Source organism: Triturus cristatus, chromosome 6 (genome assembly GCF_964204655.1).
Source record: "Triturus cristatus chromosome 6, aTriCri1.1, whole genome shotgun sequence".
Lineage (NCBI taxonomy): Eukaryota > Metazoa > Chordata > Amphibia > Caudata > Salamandridae > Triturus > Triturus cristatus.
The window spans coordinates 1,841,789,856-1,841,810,664 of record NC_140589.1 but is presented as its reverse complement, the minus strand read 5'-3'; the positions used below and the strand labels follow the sequence as shown (position 1 = coordinate 1,841,810,664).

Genomic DNA, 20,809 nt, shown 5'->3' with positions numbered 1-20,809 from the left:
CAGCCAAAAAGTAGTTGCCATTGGTCTATTGGTCTCTGTTTGAAGTGAAACCAATGGTTCGCTTTTAAATGGGGATAACTTCCATCTTGGATGACCAAACTGCACTCTGACGACTCTCCCGGGTCTGGGAGACTTGTGTGAAACTTTTGAGGGTTGGCTATTGGTCTCCCAAGCTGGATGTTGGCAGTCGGCGGCGGTCAGGTTTTCTTGGCTACCAACTCTCCAAAGCAGGCGTCTTAAGATTTTGTGGTCCTGTAGCTGTAACAGGAAGTCAACCAACTGATTTTTGGATTTACTTCTTCTTTCGGAGGCTCAGGGATGACTTTTCCTTGAGCAGGGCACCACAGCCACAGTCCTGTCTCTACAAGCCCAAGGAGCACCAAGTTGAATCCAGTCTTGGTGCAGCTTCTCTCTGCTAGGTCCAGGGAACAGCAGTGTAGTCCTTCTTCGGTCCACTCTTCAGTTCAGACTTGATATGACGTCTGGGTGGAAGGAGTGACACTTTTATGCCCAGTTTGTACCTTCGGGGGATGTGGTGAAAACTAACCAATGGGTTACCAGATCCCCTTCCACCCACTGATGACTTCTGCCTAGTGTGGCATACAGCTAGCCCAGAATGCACTATTCTACCCGCTCCCAAGATGGCAGAACCCTTCTCTTGGTGTGTGAAGCTTTAAAGCCCACCTCTGAGGGGTGACTACCTGTTGGCTACATGCCCATTGGAAAACCGGTTTGACAATGGCATGTCCCTCTCTGTCATCGACACTAACCTGTCTGCAGCCCCTTATGTGTGTCCACTATTTGCCCTTCAAAGATGACTTCCCCTTTGAAGGTCGCCTTTTGGCTCACACCTTGTTTGGCCTTCCTGCCAGGGGAAGGTCACTCCCCTTCCAATGGCAGGCTCTTTGTGTTCCTTCCTGACAATTGTTCAAACCTCCCTCCAGGAGGGCAGAAGACTGTCTCGTGGCCAGCAACTGCAAGCGGTCATTGGAAAACTTTGAGCAACAAAATGGCTACTTAGTAAAGTTGCAACTAGTGCAAAAGTTACATTAAATTCGGGTTGACCATCGAGTTGGATTTGATGCAGCGATTCCTTTGATACGTTGAAGTATTATATTTAGTAGTCCCATTCAGAAGTTAGCACTGCTGAGTTTCATATGTGTCAACCACTTCACCTATCTCGAGCCTCATTTAGGGTGTCAAACGGATTGACATGTCAATCATCAGTTGCCTAGTGCTTTGCATCTCTTTTGAAAATTCCTGTACTTTGGGGAAGCTCCATGCTAGATGCAAAAAGTCTGTTCCCTCTGCACTAAATATCACATCGGGAGTCCTTCCTATGGTCCTTTTTGTGTAGCGATACTAGCGTGTGGTGTGCTCTATGGACATTTCTAAGATGAATAGGGCGGAACCTGCTGCAGTGTATTATTTCTCCCGTCTGGGAGCTGCAGTGCTCTCGCATTTCATCAGACATTGGGGTGGCTAGGTCTTTGTCCCATTTGCCCTTGGCTGACACCAGGTAACCGTGGGTAGCGCCTTGCCTCTCACGGTACAAAGTAGTTATCAGTCGCTTAGGTGTTTTACTGGTTACCACTGTCTTGAGTAGCTTGAGGGGATGTGTCTCCAGGTAGAAGTCAGAAGTGACCTTCTTACTTGTCAAGTTGAGTCTGTGATACAGGAACTTGTCCAATGGGGCCATTGTGTTGTTGGCCGTAATTTTATTTAATGGGATACAAGTACCTTCCTCGTAGACCTATTCCCATTTTTCAAGGGGTATCCTTGTGAGTTGATTACCATCTTTATTTGTCTTGTGGGTGTTGTTAGCAGGAAAGCAGGCATGTGTACTAGCTTTAAGTAAACTTTCGTTCAAAGAAATTTCCAGGCTCTGATGGTGCACTGTACAATGTTAATGATTTTGGACTGATGAAGAGTTTCACGCTTAGAGCTGATGTGAGCAAGGGGAAGTTAGATATTAATAGGGTTCACAATTAAATGTATTCAAGCAGTGCCCGTTGCAGAGATAAAATCCAGCAATAGAAGCATGCGCTTTTCCACCCGGGTTTGTTTCATTGAAGACTTTATATCAAATATACCATTAAGCAAATTTAGTTCCTCTCTCTGTTGAATGCATACCCAAACCTGTGGAGAAATTGGTGATAGTTTAAATGTTTTTTGTTGGACAAAACACTTATTTTAGTAAAACAAACGGACATAAAAATCTCCCAAAGTAATAATATTGTCTGAGGAAAATTATTATCTTTCATGTAATGGTCTTCAAATGTATAATGGACAACTTCTTTCCTGCATCTATTTCAGACAATTATACATAAATTAATCATAGATGCATTAATATTTTCAGGAGCACTTGTTGGGACTAATGTAAAATAAATTGTTAGCATTGACTGTATTTTCATCAGCTCAGCACATTTGGAAATTTATCAAAGTAACCCAACAAGAGGTAATTCCACCACTGGTTTACTTCTTGATAACCTTTTTAAAAATATTTGTCAATAAACTTAACCAGTGAAGATTTGTTTTGTGGATGTGGTTATAGTCGTGCAGTATTCCAACACATAATTTTAAAACTAGACGGTCTTTGCCACCGCCGCTGCCACACTGCTCGTGGGTGGAGCAGGACCACAGTCCCCAGCATTCCCTGTGGCCCCTACACCACCAACAGCAATTTCAGCGCGCCAGGAGGTGCACAAAAACAGTCCAGGTCTCCCGCAGCGCGAGGCACCCATCTTTGCCGCTGCTGTTGCTACTCTGCTTGTGGGGGGGGGGGGAACAGGACCACAACCCCCAGCATTCCCTGCTGCTCCTACGCTGCCGACAGCAATTCCAGCACTCCAGGAGGCGCACAAAAGCAGTCCGGGGCTCCCGCAGCTCTGGCTGCCCGTCTTTGCCACCGCTGCTGCTACACTGCTCGTGAAGGGGAGGGGGGGGGGAGGGGGTGAGGGGGGGAGAAGGACCACAGCCACCATTATTCCCTGCGGCCCCATGACAACTTGTTGGTAAAGGCGGGCTCACCTCCAGACGATGGCCAACCTGTTGACATCCTTGGTATTTCCATTAACATGCCAAAACCACACCTTACTTTTCTCAGAGACTCCCATTTATTAGAGCCATCCTGGACACTGTGCTATTTTGTGCCTTTCCTTGGTCTCAAAGTTCAGGACATTTGGGCTGTAATCCTGATGTTCCCACTCTTGACCTCGGTCTCAATGAGAGTGGCTCTGGGGCATCTTGGCCTCCTGCATCTAGCTTGTGGATCACGCCAGGTGCACATGTGGGCTCTGCAATGGAGTCTCAGTGGGCTCAGCACTAAGGTAACCTTTCAGATTCCATCCTGGTGTTGAAGGGGACTGCAAAAGACTGCAAAGATCTGAAGTGGTGGCTGCAATTAGGCCGGTGGCAGACCCCTCTTCCTGCCCCATCCAGAGCGAACGGTCATGAAAAATGCATTGCTGCAGTGGTAATCCAAAAGAGATTGAGATGAGAGGACTCTGGTGGAAACCCACCTCCATATCAACCTGTTGGAATTGCAGGCGATTCACTTGGCACTGAAGGCCTTCCTCTCGTCCATCAAGGTGGGATGGCTGCAGGTTCCCACCATATGGTACTGCAACAAAGAGGGCTGACTCGTGGGTCCTGTGCCAGGAGCTCCTGCGCCTCTAGAACTGGTTGAATAGTTGGGGAATTTCCCTGGTCGTTCTGCACCTAACTGGATATTTAAATGCCAGAGAGGAGCAACTCAACCGGCATTGCCTACATCATGAGTGGTGGCTGCACTAGAAGGTAGTGGAGGGCGTCTTCCGGCAATGTTCAGTAACCAGGCTCAATCTATAGATACCACAGAGTACGTGCACTTTTTTGCGCTTTGCAGTTCCAAAGGCAGTTCTTTCGCCTTGAGAGTGCGCCTTCCCTCCTCTTCATGTTCTGCCCAGAGTTTTGGAGAAGATCGCAAATTATCGACTCCAACCCAGGACTCTTGGCCATGAGCATTTATCCTCCAATCAAGCTGCCCATTTGGAAAGATCTCCTGTCGCAGCAGCAGGGCTTGCCTAACTTACAACTCTTTGCTTGCAGGTTGAGCGGTAACACTTGACGGCCTTTGATCTCCTTCTCGAAGTAGTGAATGCTATGTTGGCAGCCAGGCATCACTTCACTAAGACTATCTATACGGGACGTTGGGAGAAGTTTTGTTTTTTATTGTTCTTTCCGGCATATCCCACCTTTGCAAGCTCACATGTCTGATATACTACCAATTTGTTTATACTTAGACCAACAAGGCCTTGCTGTGGCAACACTAAAAGGCCCTATTGCCCTTTCTACAGTTTCTGGTCAGCCATCTTTATCCAAATCACCTGTTGTGATGTGTTTTCTAAAATGGCCGACTCATTTTCCTGGCAACTACATGTGTGATTCCTCTATAGGACCCAGTCTGTTTCTCATGTTCCTGAAGAGCACTCAGTTAGAGCCAATGCATAGCTGTCCTCTTTGTTTACTTTGAAGACAAAGTTCCCCATAGCGATAAAACATTAGCTTGTCGCATAAGTGAGTTACTAGCGCTCTCGGTCTGGCAACGATATACTTCTTTCTTCCCAGACAAGCTAGCTCTAAGAACCAAAGCAGTGTTCCTCCCGAAATTTGTCACGCCTTTACTCACAGGACAGTCTGTTGTCCTGACCGATTTCTCCGCCTCTCCTCATTCATCCAAAGAGTAAGAGATTTCATCACCTAGAGACAAAGAGCATTCTGCGCTTTTACGGCGATCATACTAAGAACTACCTGGTGGATGAACAACTTTGTGGTGTTTCTTGGAGGCGAAGTAGGGAGCGCTGTCCAAAAGCAGACTATCTCTGTATGGATTGTCCTGCACATCAAAATCTGAAACGATTGGCCAGAAACAGCCTTCTGAAGGGCAAGTGCTCATTCTACCCGAGCAAAAGGTGCTGCCACTGCTCTAGTGCAGCATGTGGCAGGCTGTAATGTGATTCTCAGTCCATACGTTCACAAAGTTTTGTAAACATATGGACTGACAACCACTTTATAGCTTTGCAGCCAGGTCCGGGGGGAGGGACACTTTGCCCGTTCTGTGCTTCAGGATTTCCTGAAATGAGTCATTCCACAGATCCACCACCTGGGGAGGGATACTGCCTTTGTATTTATTCACAAGGTGAGCACTCTGCAGTTAGAAGTATCCTGCAGAAGACCAAGTTACTTCTCTGCAAAAACGCTCTTTATGATGAATATTCTGTCTAACCTCAGATTCACCATAGAGCCTCCTCTCCTCACTGTTCTGTGGGATGTTCTCTGATGGTCTATGTTAATAAGTTTCAATCTTGGAGATCTGCACATCGGCACAATTTGATTGCTAAAGCTCCACGCCATACTGTGCAGACAGGTATCGGAAAGAAATTGACATGTCTGCGCACAGAGATGACTGCTATGTAGGGGCCCGAAGCCCCTTCCAGGTCGGATGCCTCTGATGCAGAGCTGCACAACGCCTCCTACTGAAGTGTGAGAATTGCTGAGACAATTCTCTAGATCCAGTCTGGTGCGTGTATGGGATATTCAATAGGTGAGGCATCTGATGTTAATAGTAGCCACCAAAAAGAGTTACCAAAGGTAATTTGTTTGTTTCGGTCATCTGAAAGTGGTGCTCCTAATATAGTTTAGCGGTATCTGTAGGATGCTGGCTTAGTGCCACCCCTCATTGTGCCGGTGTTTTTCATTTTGATTTCCTGCATGTTCATTTATCTTCTACATTGGATTTCCCTGACATAGTTCTTTTTTAGCAAATGGTACGCTCAGATACCACCTTCTCTCTGTAGTTAGCGTGTGACTTCTCTTGCAAGATATATGGAGGTTTGTATTGTTTGCTAATGTTTTTCCTCATCTTGGCGATGCAAATGTTCAGCTGTTAGTAGGTGTGAAAATTGATAGAAACATTTTCCCTCTTTCTCTGTAGGTGGAGTTTCAGAAGATATCGCCTTACCTTTGGAAGCTTTAACTGATCCAGATGTAGAATTAGGATTAGTGAACCCTAAAAAGAAAGATGACCAAGCTCAAACTGTCCTATCAACGTTGTCCTCTATGTCCTTAGAAATTGGTCCACCTAATTCTCAGGAAAATCCAGCACAGGATGATGTATCAGCAGCATCTAGGACTACGGAGCTTGGCTCTGAGTCTGCTGACCCTGCTACACCTCCGCCTGTAAAAGTTTACAAGAAACGTGGAAGAAAGTCCAAAGCAGAGTTGATGATGATTCGGCTAGCACAGGGTTTGGACAATCAGCCTGAAAAGCCAACTTACATTAAGAAACTTCTGGAAGAGCCAGATGTCCTGGAGATGACGCCTGGTGGACGCCCACAAAGAAGAGCTGCTAAAGCGTGAGTTGAATAATGAACTATGCAAAGATTTCCTTTTACTACACTTGGATTTTTGGAGCTGTGCAACAAATGCTATTCCTATTTTTTTCCCCCTATATCTTTGTACGTTAATTGCCAGGTTAATCTATATCTTTTCCTCCTCTTATGTCTTGGTCAATGGTCAAGTTTAATGAATGTGTTTTTTATAATGCTTTATGCTGCACTTCTTCCGTGTCTAAGCACTGTAAATGACAGATATTACTATTAGGCACATACTGCCACTGAACTTCTCGAAGTTATCTGAACATCAGAATGAGATTTAAGAGATTATTATATTGTTTTTGTATCTCACCGATAGAGAGGTAAGTTGGGACTGCCACCCATCATTTGTATCACCTTGACCGTTGTATTAACTGTGACTCCTTGCTGGAATGTGACAGTTATTCATATTGCAGGACTTCTTCTCTCCCTCTTACCCCCCCCCCCCACCCTTTACATGTCACCACCTTCTTTGCTTCATCTGAGCATTGGAGTCCATGGTATGTGGATAACTGCCTGCTTGTTCTAAATTGGAGGATGTTTAGTACTTGGAAAGTTGTTTAAGGGATGCAATAGACTATCTTAGATTGAGCTATAAAAAGACTGGAAGCCAAATATTCACACCCCTTATTCTGTAAACTGACTAAACAGGTACTGCACATCACCAGAAGCTGTATTAAATGGCTACACCCTGAGACTTACCACCAGCTGTCGCTGCACAGTGTTTGAGACCATGCACAGCCTGTGATGTCTTGCTGCTTGAATGAGTACTGTGCCTAACTAAGGGCCAGGCCCTGTGGCCAGCAATTTGCTGCACATGATTAAAGACTTTGCACAGCAGGGGTTGCTGTACAGGACATGGTAATTTAGGTACGAATGTTTTATAAAAACACCAGAAAATGCTCAATAAGTTAAGGTTTGTTATGTTGTGAAACAAAACAAAAAAAGCACCTCCATGCTCTTTCAGTGACCTCTTGAATGGCATAACTGATGACATCACTGATGAGATCAAATATCATATTGCCACTGATTTCCCAGCATCCTTCTCCACGGGATGTGACATTACAAAACTATCTTCAAAAGAAGCCAGATAAGCAGAGTTTACTTCCTTCCGTACCTCTTGGTCGCAAGTTACATCACTGTATTTCCCAGTGTCATGCTGTACACGAAGTGATATAATTTCCTGTCCTATGGCCTTTCAGTCAACACTTCGTAGCAACCTACCACCCGGGCATTCACAGCAGCAAATGTTAAACTCTGACAAATGCATCTCCTGTTGGACCTAATACGGTCAGGCATATCCTGGAGCAGGGCTTAACAACATCCAACAAGATAACAGCTCACCATGTGCCTTTTCCAGCACACCATACTGCCATACAGTCACTTAGCATCCTCATAACTCCTAGTCCCAGTCTTAGACACATCCTGCTAGCCACCGCACACCCTCAAACTACCAAACACATTCTGTCTCAAGTTAATCAGCTCCTGCTCTGCAGTATTCCATACTCCGGGCATAGTAAACCTAATCACCCATCGCAAGTTTGATGCACTCTTCATTACAGAAACATGGCTCACTCCCACATCCTCACCCATCTTAGACATCCTTCTTCGCACAGGCTCCAGCATCCAGGATTCAAATTGCCCTTAAAAGAAGGGAGCGGGCTTTGCCTTCATCTAAAAGTCCTTTTGGTCCCGCACCACCATAAAGCCAACAACATTCAACTCCATTATGCTCCTCACTTGCAACTTCCATTTTCTGAAACTCAGGCCGCCACCTTCCCCCTCATCTACAGGCTTTGTGGACACACCAAGACTTCTTAGGCTAATTCTTGGGCCTTTTCACCACATCCATCCAAAATGCTCTCACCACCATCCTTGACAACTCAATTGTCACTGACAACTCAATCTTAAAAAACACAGGACCCCCTTCTCCACCTCCTCAACAGCGTGGTAAAACATGATACACAATCAACATGCTCCAGAGGCCCCATCCTGAATCTCCTCTTCTCGACATAACTATCCGCTGTGAGCCTCTCTCACCCCTAGACTGGACTGACCATCTCTTTCCCCATCACCTGCCCAGTGCCAGCGAACATATTGAGGTCAACCCAAAAGAGAACAACAAACCTTCTTGTCTTACAAAGATGTCTGCTTAGATATCCAGATTTGCACACTCCTCTCTTGCCTCTCCACCTCCATGTCTAACATCAACACTCTTTCAGGACTTCATCACATTTCTGGAAAAACTTGTGAATGTCTGTGCACCGAACAATGAATGTGCGAGCGGAAACCTTCAGCATCCGGTAGTCCAAAGAACCTGTCGATAACAAACACACTATACACAGACAGCAAAGCAAATGCAAGCAAAATAGGACACCTGATAACCTTCCACATAACAGACCGAAAACTAATCCCATCAGCCAAAGCCAAATACTATACCAGCACCATTAATGAAGCTGCCAACAAAAGCACAACATTGTTCAGAACAGTACAGCACTGCATTGTTCTCATTCCTGACCCTCCAATCCTTCACTCCACGGGCAAGTTCATGTCTTTGCTGAAAAAAGATAGAAGGTCCAGCAGCACGTTGTCCGTGCTAAACCTGCCGTGCTTTGATGCCTATTCTTCCCCTCTGCATCCCACAATGGTCATCCTTCAAACTGCTGTCTCTCAGAGACCTCACCAGCATCCTTAGCTCCCTTAAGAGCAACCTGCTATGAAGATGGCTGAAGCTCATTCTTCATTAAACTCCTTTCGGGGGAAAATCCTCCAACCCACCTTGCCATCGTCAACACCTTTGTCAGTTGCAGCATCTTCCATGAAGCTCCCAAGAGAGGCCAGATCCTCCCACTAGACTCTGTCAACATTGCCAACTATCGGTCCATCAAACATCTACCCTTTATTGATAAGATGATAGAAAAAGTAGATGGTGCACAATTTCAAGATCACATAATCACCAGCCATCTAATGCACAACTATCAATAACACTTTTGAACAAGCTGCAGTGCAGAGATAACTACCTTACAAATCACAGACCTACCCACTTGACCACAGATAAGAAAGCCCACTACCTCCTTATGTACCTACTCTACCTATCAGCTGCCTTCGACACGTTTGACCAATCCACGCTCAACCAGGTTCTGAAGTTTTTGAATGGTATTAGAGATAAACTGTGTTAAGATGACTCCCCTCCCTACCTATACAGCTGACACCATTTTGTTCAGATGGGTACCTTCCGGACCCAAAAGATCCTGATCACCTTTTCCTTTGGTTCCAGCTTGTTCTGTGTCATCGTCAACCTCCACTTATAGATATTCATCAATACGCTGATTACACACACACATATATCTCACCTACAGATATCCGTCACCTCAACACTGCTTGCACCTCATCCAGACCCAGCTGTCCAGCACCTACCTCATGCGTCATACCACAAAACAGAATTCTTGATGTTCACCAAGAGCAACAACTAGTCCAATCTTGGCTCAACGACTTTGCTGGATTCATTCCCCAACTTTCACCCCTGGTCAGTCCTTCGGATTCACCCCTGACACCAGTCTCAACCCCAAAAGAAAACATCACAGAGAAAGTGATTGCATACTTTTATTAACTTTCTCTACTAGAAAAAAAGAAACCAATCCTCCCTTCAGTCTACTTTTGCATCTATTTTTTTAAACATAATTTTATTGATTTTGTAATACAAGACGACGTACAAAAGGCAGTTATCAGTGTCAATAATAACTGTGCATCACTCATGACAGCAACAAAAGGCAAAACAGCTCGTGCATATAAGCTATACCTCTACAGTTTCACAGGAAATAAAAGAAGCAGTGATCTGATCAGCAGAGAAATTAAGCAATGTAGGATAAGCACAGAGTACATGATAACAGCATATGACGTAGGTAACAACCGTATACTTTTGCATCTATATTGTGTTAATGACCTTCTGCGACACCTCCAAAGCTCCACACTGGTCCCACTTAAGGGCAACCTTCTTGCAGCAGCTTGCCTCATCAAGGGCTTGAGGAAATAACCCCTATATGATTAGAACTCTATTTGTTTGCCTTGCCAGCCCACATTAATTTCAAAACCAGCTACATCATCTATAAAGCCATCATGACCGGCACCCCCTGCCTATCTGGCTGGCAAGCTCACCATGTCTGGTGGCTCTCTGCACAATAGGACATGGAAGACAAAAGTGCAAAAAAGGTAGCAGGTCTTCTCCTTCTCTGCATCTAGGATCTTGGAAGATTCCACACCATAACCAACAGGATTGCTTCAGCCCTGCTCCATTTGAGAAAAGAGCTAGAGACATACCTCTTTAAAGAACATTACATCATGATGCAGTAACAGTCCACTTTCAGTCTTAGAAACCAGCTAACCCTCCAATCCCTCATTGACTGCCCCTTATTCTTGTACAGAGCTACACCGGCAATCAGCAAGACTTCTATTATATACCACATGCATACATGCATACATACATTATTAGCAAGTGAAATTATATAGTGTTCTGTAATGCAAGACAAATATAGGCTTGCCCTTGTCTAACTAGCCCTTCCATTCTGCAGTTGAATCACAACCTCAACCGGAGTGTCAATGGAAAAAAGGCACTTTGATCAAGGCCCACCTGATAGTTGGTTATCAGTAATAGTTTGGGAGGCCATTTGGATCAAAGGCAGATGCTGTATTGTAGCACAAAGTGATTTTGGTCACGTGTGTAACAGATGTATCAATAGCAATTCGAAATAGATGAGCAAAGTGCGGCAGTAAAACATCTTCATAAATGCTATCACATGATTTCTTTGATTTCTTTGTAAAACAGGCCGATAGGCAGCTCGGTGATAAAGGCTAGCTAGGTTACTTTGCACGCATCCAGATCAGTGTGCTGGTAACAAAGTGCAAGCTATGCAATAGTATCAAATGTGTATATTGAATAAACAAACTCTGGGAGCTGAAACCATTACCACAAACCAGTAGTTTTAGTCCACATCCTAGTGCGCAGACCTTATGCCAATGCTGTAAGTAGGAGATGTTCAGAAAAAGAGAGACCTAGTAGGTATGTTTAGCTGGTTTCTGGTAGAGGATTGGACATGCATGATCCCATTTACTATGATCCCCTGACACATTCTTGATGGATATAATAACGATTGCAGCCTTTTTTGTTGTTGCTTTTTACATCATTTTATTCCCAAGCGGAGCACTCATTGCTGCTTGTTTGGTGTCCTTTTATTTCACTTATGATCTGCCCTGAAAATGCTTAGACTGCCTTGTGATAGTAGCCTTGTCTCCCTACCTTGTTGAGTAGCTCATAAGGAATCCACTTCATCAATCTGTGCGGGCAGCAGTAAACCGCTTTCATCCCTTATGTTTTGTAGTCAGTGTTGGCATGCCTAAGCTCGCTCTCCAGACTAAGATTGTCTCAATGTTGGCCTGATACTTCAATTTTCAGGCCATGTATTTGCGGCTTGGCACCGGAGTATTTAGAGCACCAGCCATGCATACATACAAGTGAGAAACTTTATTTTATGACTCTCAGAGAAGAAGTTGATTTATTGCCTTTTGGCGATGGAAACATTGGCGGGTATGACTCATTCTTAACCTTACACCAATAACATTTTACAGGCATGAATCTCTACAGTGATTTTGAGTTGCAACTAAAATGTGTCCATGTTTGGTCACCTGCTCCAGCTTGGGATTCTACTGAAGTCCTGGCAAACCGGATGTCTGATCTATTATTTTCCTCCATGGCTGTGATAAGACGTTTTTATTGTGGTAGCTAGCTTTTATGTGTGGCCGTCACCCCTAACTGCAAAGTCAGGCAGATCTAGGTATTCTCCATCAGAAAACCAGGTTTCATGCGGGACTGATGATGCTCAGAAGATATCCTGCCTTGTCCATCTATTTTGTAAAACTTAAGATTCCTTTGGGAAAAGTCCTTCACACATGGGTGGGAAAGGGTGCTATAATGTTACAAATCATTCAGCAAACAAATCAACTGTATATTCTTTGCATTTATTTAGTGGAAATGAGATCAATTTCCAAGCAAACCGGTCTTGGTGGATAACTGCTTCTATGCAGTGCCTTTATCAGAATAAACATTATGCGTACCCCTTATTCCTTTAACAAGAAGAAAGCTAGTGACTGGACCCCTTGTGAGTAACATACGCCTAGCTGCAATACCCAGAGTGTCTACAAAGACTTCGTACACCCAGGCAACCTTGCCTGGAAGCTGATGCTTGCAATTGGCATATGTCTGTTTCTTTTCACATAACAAATCCTTAGTATGCCTCTTCTCCATTTGTTTAATGTTCATTATAGACCATCTAAGAGCATCTAGATACTTTTGCTAGGCAACCATTGGTATATCCAACCAGCTGCTACTTTAATTTAACATTTGACAGGCTTTTTCGAGCATGCAGCTGTGAGAAGCTGGTCTGGTATTTGATGTCCACTTATGTAAGTGTGCACCTTGCACCAATCCAGACAACCCTAATGCTGATTTAAGAGGTGTTAGACAACCTTAGAAAGCTCTCTAAGTGGTAGCTGTGGAGAGCAGCCTTCAGGCTTAGCCCAGAAGGAGTGTAAAGCAGTTTGTTTTACCAGAATGCAGTCTTATAGTATAGATTAAGTAAAAAAGAACCACACCAAGTATTTATATATTTTTTCATTTATTATATAATACTCTTGAGTACGTTCCATTATCCCCATCATGGAGATAAACTCAATGCATACAATACTTTAGCACAGAAACACTGTAAATAGCACGAAATACACAGTGGCCCCCGGCGAAGGTGGGGAGGGACCAAACCATATACTAAAAGTGGTAAAAGGTCCACGACTAGAGTGAAGACCGTGTCGAGAGGACATAGAAGTGCTGGGACCCCAGGTAACCACCCAAGGTGAGTAAATAGGGACCCCATGGAGAATGTGTGCAGCGTGGAAACACGCTGCATGCTCCGTACAACTCTGTGCAAGTCAAAGTTGGATTTTTAAAGATTAAGGACCCTGAAGAAACCCCTTGGAAGACAGAAGGTTGGAGAGTCACCTCACCCGTGGATACCCTAGTACCCTCGTTACCTACACCAGGAAAGCCACGTGCATACGTGTGAAATGGTGTCGGAAAACGCTGTCGAACCCAATGGAGGACTTCAGGAAAGTGCCCGCTGCTGGAAGAGAAAAAAGTGTCAGTGGGAAACCAAACGTGGATTCCTGAAGAAGAGTAGGGAACAGAGTCTGGGTCATTTGGGAGTGACCCAGGGGCACGGTAGATGAATGTCCACCGATGTCGGGTGTTTCAGGGAAGATGACTATGACCTTGACTCTGCAGCTTTGAGGACCAGGAGACGCTGAGAAAGACCAGGAACCAGATACCAGCGGTCCCACGAAGGATGTAGAGTGCATAGGGTTTGGTGTCTCGCGGGAGCACCAAAAGCCTTGGCAAAGGCAAGCCACGCAGAAATTAAAGGAGCAACGTCTGGTCCAGCAAGGTCCAGGGGACTCACCAAAGGCAGGGGAGTCAGGACAGGCCTTGAGCAATCAGGGGAGCACAAAAGTGACAAGTGTGACCATCAAGTGGACCCAAAGGCCAGAGGCACTGGAGTCGTGAGAGGACCTCCAGCCGCTCACCAAAAGATGCAGGCCAAGATGCACACGATGCTGTGTGGCCGAAGATTCTGGTCATAGGAGGTGCTCGAGGTTGGGGCTACTTGGAGCCCGAAGATCTTTTTGCAAAGAAGCCAACAGGCGTTTGAAACTGCAAGTTGGATGCAGTGCACAGGGGTTCGGTTATTGCAACCCCCACGAGGGATACTGGACTCAAACTTAGTGTGAGGGTAGAGCAGGCCTCGGGAGCTGTGGAAAACCACCACCTGTGTTGCAGAGCCCACGGAGTCCGTAGGAGCTCAGGATCTGCAGACCGGTCAACTTAGTTGCGATGCCTGCAAATGCTGGGGAGTGACTCCTTCACTCCAAGGAAGATTACTTCAGGTGTCTTTGAAGCTTCACAGGCCTTGGAAGGTTCCTGTATGATGCACAGGCACAGACGATGCAGCATACTGGAAGGGGGACGAAGTCCGGCCCAAGATCTGAATCTTATCCCACAACTAATCTAGGGACCTTTACCCAGGTAAGCCCTTAAGTGCCCTAGGGAAAGGGTTGGGAAGATTCAGGGGACCCTCCCAGGGGAGGATCTTTACGGGGGGGAGGGTCTGGACATGGGGGAGGTTACTCCCATGTCCTTTGTCCAGTTTCACGCCAGAGCGGGGAGCCATTGGCTCCCAGAACTGGTTTGAACTGGACTATGCACTGGGACATCAAGTGTGCCCTGCGACTTTCTGGCGTTGGCAATCGCACCCATGCGATCCCAATACACTAAACCCTGTCTGGGAGGTGGTCACACCTCCCTGTGACAGGATGCCTATTGTTCCACCTTCCTCTGCTCGAGCTTGACTCCGCAGTAGGAGGGCAGAAATGTGTCACTGGTCGGCAGCAACCATTTTGTGCTCTCCGGGTCTAGAAGACTGGTACCGGGAACACTGAAAGCCTAACGGGGGGCTCTTCCAGTGCTTGGAATCATAACTCCCATATGATTCCAACATGTTTGATACCAAACATGATAGGATTAGTTGCAGCCATTTTCGAGATGTTCATCGCGTAATTACGCGGTATCCCTCTATATAATATATGGGTGCTTCACCGGGGAGAATGGACTCCGTAGGCTGTAGGGGTGCCCTGCTCATTCAGGGGCCCCCTCTCACTTAGAACCAAGCACCCTGCCTTCAGGATTGCAAAGGCCTGCTATAGGGGTGACTTGTAGGTTTTAAGTGCGGTGACCCTAAGATAAAGTAAACCTATATCTTTAGTAAGTGGTGCATGCACCAACTTACACAGGCTGCAATGGCAGGCCTGTAGTTTCATTTTGCATGGTCTCCAATGGGTGGCATAATGCATGCTTCAGCCCATGGGAGACCTCCGGGGTACCAATGCCCTGGCCAATGACCGTAGTACCATATACTAGGGACTGATCAGGGCACCCCAGGTGACGATCTGGAGTGGACCTAAGTACTCAACACAACAAATTAGGTAGAAAGCATATAGACCGGGGTCCTGATTAGCAGTATCCCAGTTAGACTAGTCAAAATACAGCTTAGCACCAGGCAAAAAGTGGGAGTAACCATGCAGAAGGATCCTACCTTCCTACAGTATATTACTAACATTTTTATAAGGCATTCACTCTGTTCTTATTTGATATTCAGCAGTGGTGACCTGCACGTATCTTGAGGCTTAGAACCAGTGGCTTGTGCTTAGACATAATTGTGTTTATAGGTTGAATTAAATCAAACGTAGATGGACATCTTTTTTTAACTGTTAACATTGTGCTAGCTGTGAAATGATGTACTGCGCTCGTAAAACTCACCCGTACTGTGGATTTGTGTTGGTTTCTCACTGCTTTGGCCTTAGCTTATGGTTTCTTTTTGTGAACAGGGCTATGGTGTACCTTCAAGAATTGGCGGCAGAGCTCACGTCATCATGTCCACCTCCAGCCCCTACCAGTGAACCTGACAAAGATGAGATGCCGGAGGCGGAGGTGGAGCCAGAGCCTGAAGCTGAAGCTGAGGTTGAAGCTGAGCCCGAGCCTGAGCCTGAACCAAGGAGTCCAGTCCAAAAGAAACGAGGCCGGAAGAAGAAAAAGACTGACTGGGATGAAGATGATGTGTCTCAGGACGCAGACTTTGTATTGTCCGAGGAGTTACTAAAACGGGATAATGATGAGATACTTGAGGATGAGAGTGATTTGTTTAATGATGGGCCTGATCCTGAGATGAAGAGTCTACGAAGAGGTTTGGGACGGTCTAGCCTCACAGTAAGTTATCAAACTAGCTTTTTATTTTGAGTTACGTTTTTAATTCCTTGTTTAGTAAGAGAAGTGATCTGTCCATTTCCCCTTACACTGCTTCATGTTCTATAATATACTGAAATCAGTAGTTCACCCTTCTATATTTGCTCCCACTCTTCTAATTTGATGTTCTTCCTTCTGTTTTCCATGCGGGTTGGGAATGCTTCCACCACAGTCCGTATACAAAAAGATTTCCTACTTTAAATTTTTTATCAGGGTTCCAGAAAGAACTTCCTCTTCACATGCTGGTCACACCCATGCCTTCTGTCTCATGATCTAGATGTTGCAGAGAAACAAGAGTTGCCTTTATTCCGTTAGGAGTCCAGACAAAGAAACTGGTCAGAGCTTTTACCTGTCCAGCACCAGACGTCACTACTTGTCGGAGCCTGTAAAAACTACACTATGCCTCGGTGCATCTGGTCTAGGATGTGACACACATGCATCCCAAAAAGTGGTTACAAACCACAACTATCCAAGACAAACGAAAATGACCCTGCACCCGAGATAAGCCAGTGCTCTCTAGTATTGATAAGCCAGTGCTCTCTAGTATTGATATCCTAATACATCATATTTAGTCAAAACGAAGCCGTCCACAACACAAAAGGTTAAACCTTCTCATCAGAACAACATATATTTTCTAGTGTAAATGTTCTAGTATATCATATTTAAAGAGATTTTTTCTATAGCAATATATCAAATAGATGGCTTCCCAGATGAAAATGATACAGATGGTCGTGTTATTTGATTTGGCAGTTTCTTTTATTGAAAATCAGTTAATTCTTTAAAAAGCACCACACTATTGCTTGCCAACGCGTTTCATCCCAAAGGGACTTCTTCAGGGCTTCATCATAGTCTTTATTTGCTGGCGATGTGTACAATGATTCACAATGGATTTATCATTAAAAATCAGTGAAGGCAATACAATGTATTAGTGATATGATTTAAGTAGTCAGTATTTTTCAATATGAGTCACTAGGCATCCAAGACGGGTCAACGGTGTCAATAATTTATGATACTGAGATATTTAAAATAGTCGATCCTATGTTATGTCTGTGCATTTCGCGACCTTGTCTGCTGGATAATTGCACACGGGAAGTCTGTAAACCCCTGGCTTTTCAGTAAATAATGGGCAAAATATGCTGCCCTCTGCACGACTGCGGCCGTCCTGTTCCCTTCAAATAGTGACTATTTGGAGGGAACCGGATGGCCGCATGATGTATTAGAATATCAATACTAGAGAGCACTGGCTTATCGCGGGTGCAAGGTCATTTTCGTTTATTCAATTAGGAACCTGGGCATCTATCATAAAGCAACAGCAATGGTTTACTTGGAACCCATTTCAGTAAACTATTTTTTATTCTCAGTTAAACATTTCAATGTATACAGTTAATGTAAAGCACGTAATTACTGTCTAGCCTTTGGTTTTATATGCACGGGGCATGTCAAAGATGGCAACAGTGTAAGGTGCACTATCACAGAGCCTGGGGGTTCCACCACGCCCAGCAAGAATCTGTCCGCATTCTGTATACTGGAGCAGACTAAAAGGGGGTGGCGCCATGGCTACTCACTCCTGAGGCAAGGGGAGACCCAAAAGAGCTGGCTGGAATGCAGTGCAGATAGCGCCAGGTGTCCTGAACCAAGCCAAGTGTGGATGTGAGGTCTATCGGGGCCTTAGGATAGAGCGGCCCAGGGATCCGGTAGGAAGCTGGAGATGTGCCCCTTGTGCTCCGTGGCCAATCGGATTGCGTTAGGCCCTTTACTAGTACAGAAGAATAAAGGGGCAACAGAGGGATCCCACCCCTCCTTCCAGGCCTGGCTGTGAGAAAGGGCCTTCCTAATTACCAGTGGTGGGTGGAGATATTGTGGAGGTGGTGCAGAGCGGCGCCTGCATCTAGTGTTTTGGGCACTGCTGGCAACCCAGCACCTGGAGGAGACCATGGGTTGCGGAGGAGACTTCAGAGAAATACTGTGCGCACACTCCTGTAGGGAGTGGCCGGGACCCACATGCACTGCGAGTCCCAGATCGTCCCCTGTAGAGCTACAACCCAACTGGGGCAAGATTAGGATCCCTCCCTCTCTGTATAACCACCAGTCAGGAGTACAATCATGTGGGCCACACTGAGGTCTACAGAACCTAGTCACAAGGTTTAAATGCGTAACGAACCAGGCAGCCTATTCGAAACCGTTAAGGACATGATGGAACCATGTAGGGATGCTAATTCCTCCAACAGGTTTAAAGCACTCTGTGTTGATGAGACCTCAAACACTAAATGCTCCATGAATCTTGATGTGCTTTCTGCCAAACCCTCTAAACACAGGTGTTTATTTCATGGACACCGGCTTCAATAGGGGATTTTGTGATTAATCTGTGTCATTTGAGGAGACTTGTACCTTTCTCATATGTAGTTCTGGAGATTACAGATTCTCCAGTATTGGGGTATCTTTCATCGATTCACATGCCTGAATCATTCCCCGTCGTCAGAGTGGGAGTCCCACGGTACATAAAAAAGCAATAAATATGCACATAATAAGCATACCATATGTAATATAGAAACCAGGAAGTAGAGTAGCTAGAAACTAAAAGGAAAAAACTTCCACCTCTATGACTCGTGTAAGTCATTATAAAGAGTCCAAACTACAGCCAATTAGGTGACAGCACCCTCCATAATGCTCTCCTCAGAGGCCCAAGCTCTCAGATATTCTACCGCATGTCGTATGAAGAGAGTCTCGCTGAGCTCTGCTCAGTACTTTCAAATTTCTTCAGGAATTCTTCAGTTCATGATGTCTTCTTCAATGAAATCTCTTTTTCGACCTTGTGAATCTAGTGGGAAGCTCCGGTTGTTTTCTGAGGACCCCCACAAGAAGTGTATTTACTGCTTGTATCCTGATCACCAGGTGAGAGACTGTAAGATCTGCAGAACCTTCCCTCAAAAAACTCTCAGGGACAGAGAGGGACGTCTACTTCTGTGGCTACAGAAGATTAAAGATCAAGACAACCCCTTATCTGAAGTGGGGAATAGTGCCTCTAGTAAGACTTTGTCCTTTAACAAGAGGGTTGCTGAGGAGGATTTATCTTCTCCTGGGGCTAAGGTGTTAAAACAACAGCACACCTTTAAGAGTGCTGAACTGCCTTCCACTTCAAAAAAGGCTCCTTCACCTTCAAAGAATAAACCTCTGCCTACTACGCCCCCGAGAAAAACTGAGAAGTCTCTGCCTTCAAAACGAGTTTCTGAGAAGGATTTACCTCAGAAACGGGTTCCCTCGTCGACGAGCTTGACGACGACATCTTCGTCGACGAAGCCTACCATCGACGCTACGACGACGTCGACTGTTACCTTCTCGTCGCCGAGCCCTCATATGATCATGTCGTCAGCATCCTCGCCGTCGACGCTGGTATCCGTCGCCGTGAAACCAATCTCGTCGACGAAGGAAGTGAAATCTACCGTCGACGACAAAGATTAGAAGGATCTCGGCGACGATTTCCTCGTCGTCGACGGCTGCCTCGTCGTCGAAGATTACTTCATTGACACCAGCTTCGTCGACGGCTCCCTCGTCGACGCTACATTTATCTTCATGCACAGCATTGCAGGTTTGGCCAGCGTCTACGGCCAAGACATCTTCTACATCGTCTACGACGTCTGCGCAGTTGCCTCCATTGACAACAGCACCTTCCTTGCTGCAAAGGCGTGGATCTTCAGTGGCGGCCCTCTCTCCACTTCATATTTCCCCTACTAAGGTTCCTCTGGAGTTACCTGAACAATTGCTGGATTATGGAGATGATGATGATGAGTAATCCGATGAGGACGATAGATTTTGCACTGCCAGGAGCCCTTCTGAGTTATTCATTAAATATCAGGAAGAGGATCACAATGATAATCCTTCCCCGGAGACTGTTTGTCCGGTTCCAGATACTATCCCTACGGCCCAAATGCCTTTGGCTCTACTAAATAATCTACAATTTATGTTGGATGATTATTATCGCTGTTTCCCTCCATCTGAATCGGCTTCTTCTGTACCACCTACACCTGTTCCTCAATCTTCTTCTTCTGCATTGAGGTCACCCAGTCCAACTTCTCCGTTACCTTCTCATCATTCTCATGATGCTAACACCACGGACGATGATAGGGAGGAAGGAGAATTGGATGACAGATCGCTTCTTACAGAGTGGGGCGATTACCAGATACAAGCTCCGTCTCCTTCTACTCCGGCTCCTATCGATTCTCCTCCAGTTGACATCGGAGGTTTTCATCTTTTAATGGAAAGGGCAACACAAAGGTTCCTCCTTCCTATGGAAACAAAGAAGTAGGATTGTTTCCTATATGACTTTAAAGATCAGCCAAGGAAACAAGTACGGACGATTCCAATCATGGACTTCATTTGGCAGGAAGGACTAAAGGTCATGAAGGCTCCTGCTTCTATTCTTGCGGTCCTGCCCCGCCTCGACAAGAAATACAAGGCACCAGGCAATTCGCCAGCATGCCTCATAGGTCAGCCAAAGGCT

At 45.5% G+C, this 20,809-nt stretch overlaps 1 protein-coding gene across 5 annotated transcripts in view; it reads left to right on the top strand.

Annotated features, from left to right (window-relative positions):
* Positions 1 to 20,809, top strand: part of GTF3C2 (general transcription factor IIIC subunit 2) — a 906,867-nt gene that overhangs the window by 56,011 nt on the left and 830,047 nt on the right. For all 5 annotated transcript variants that reach the window (XM_085613289.1, XM_085613287.1, XM_085613288.1 and 2 more), the window contains 2 exons: positions 5,975 to 6,395; positions 15,897 to 16,275. In XM_085613289.1, coding sequence (XP_085469415.1) covers positions 5,975 to 6,395; positions 15,897 to 16,275 — 800 coding nt within the window. The remainder of the gene's footprint in view (positions 1 to 5,974; positions 6,396 to 15,896; positions 16,276 to 20,809) is intronic.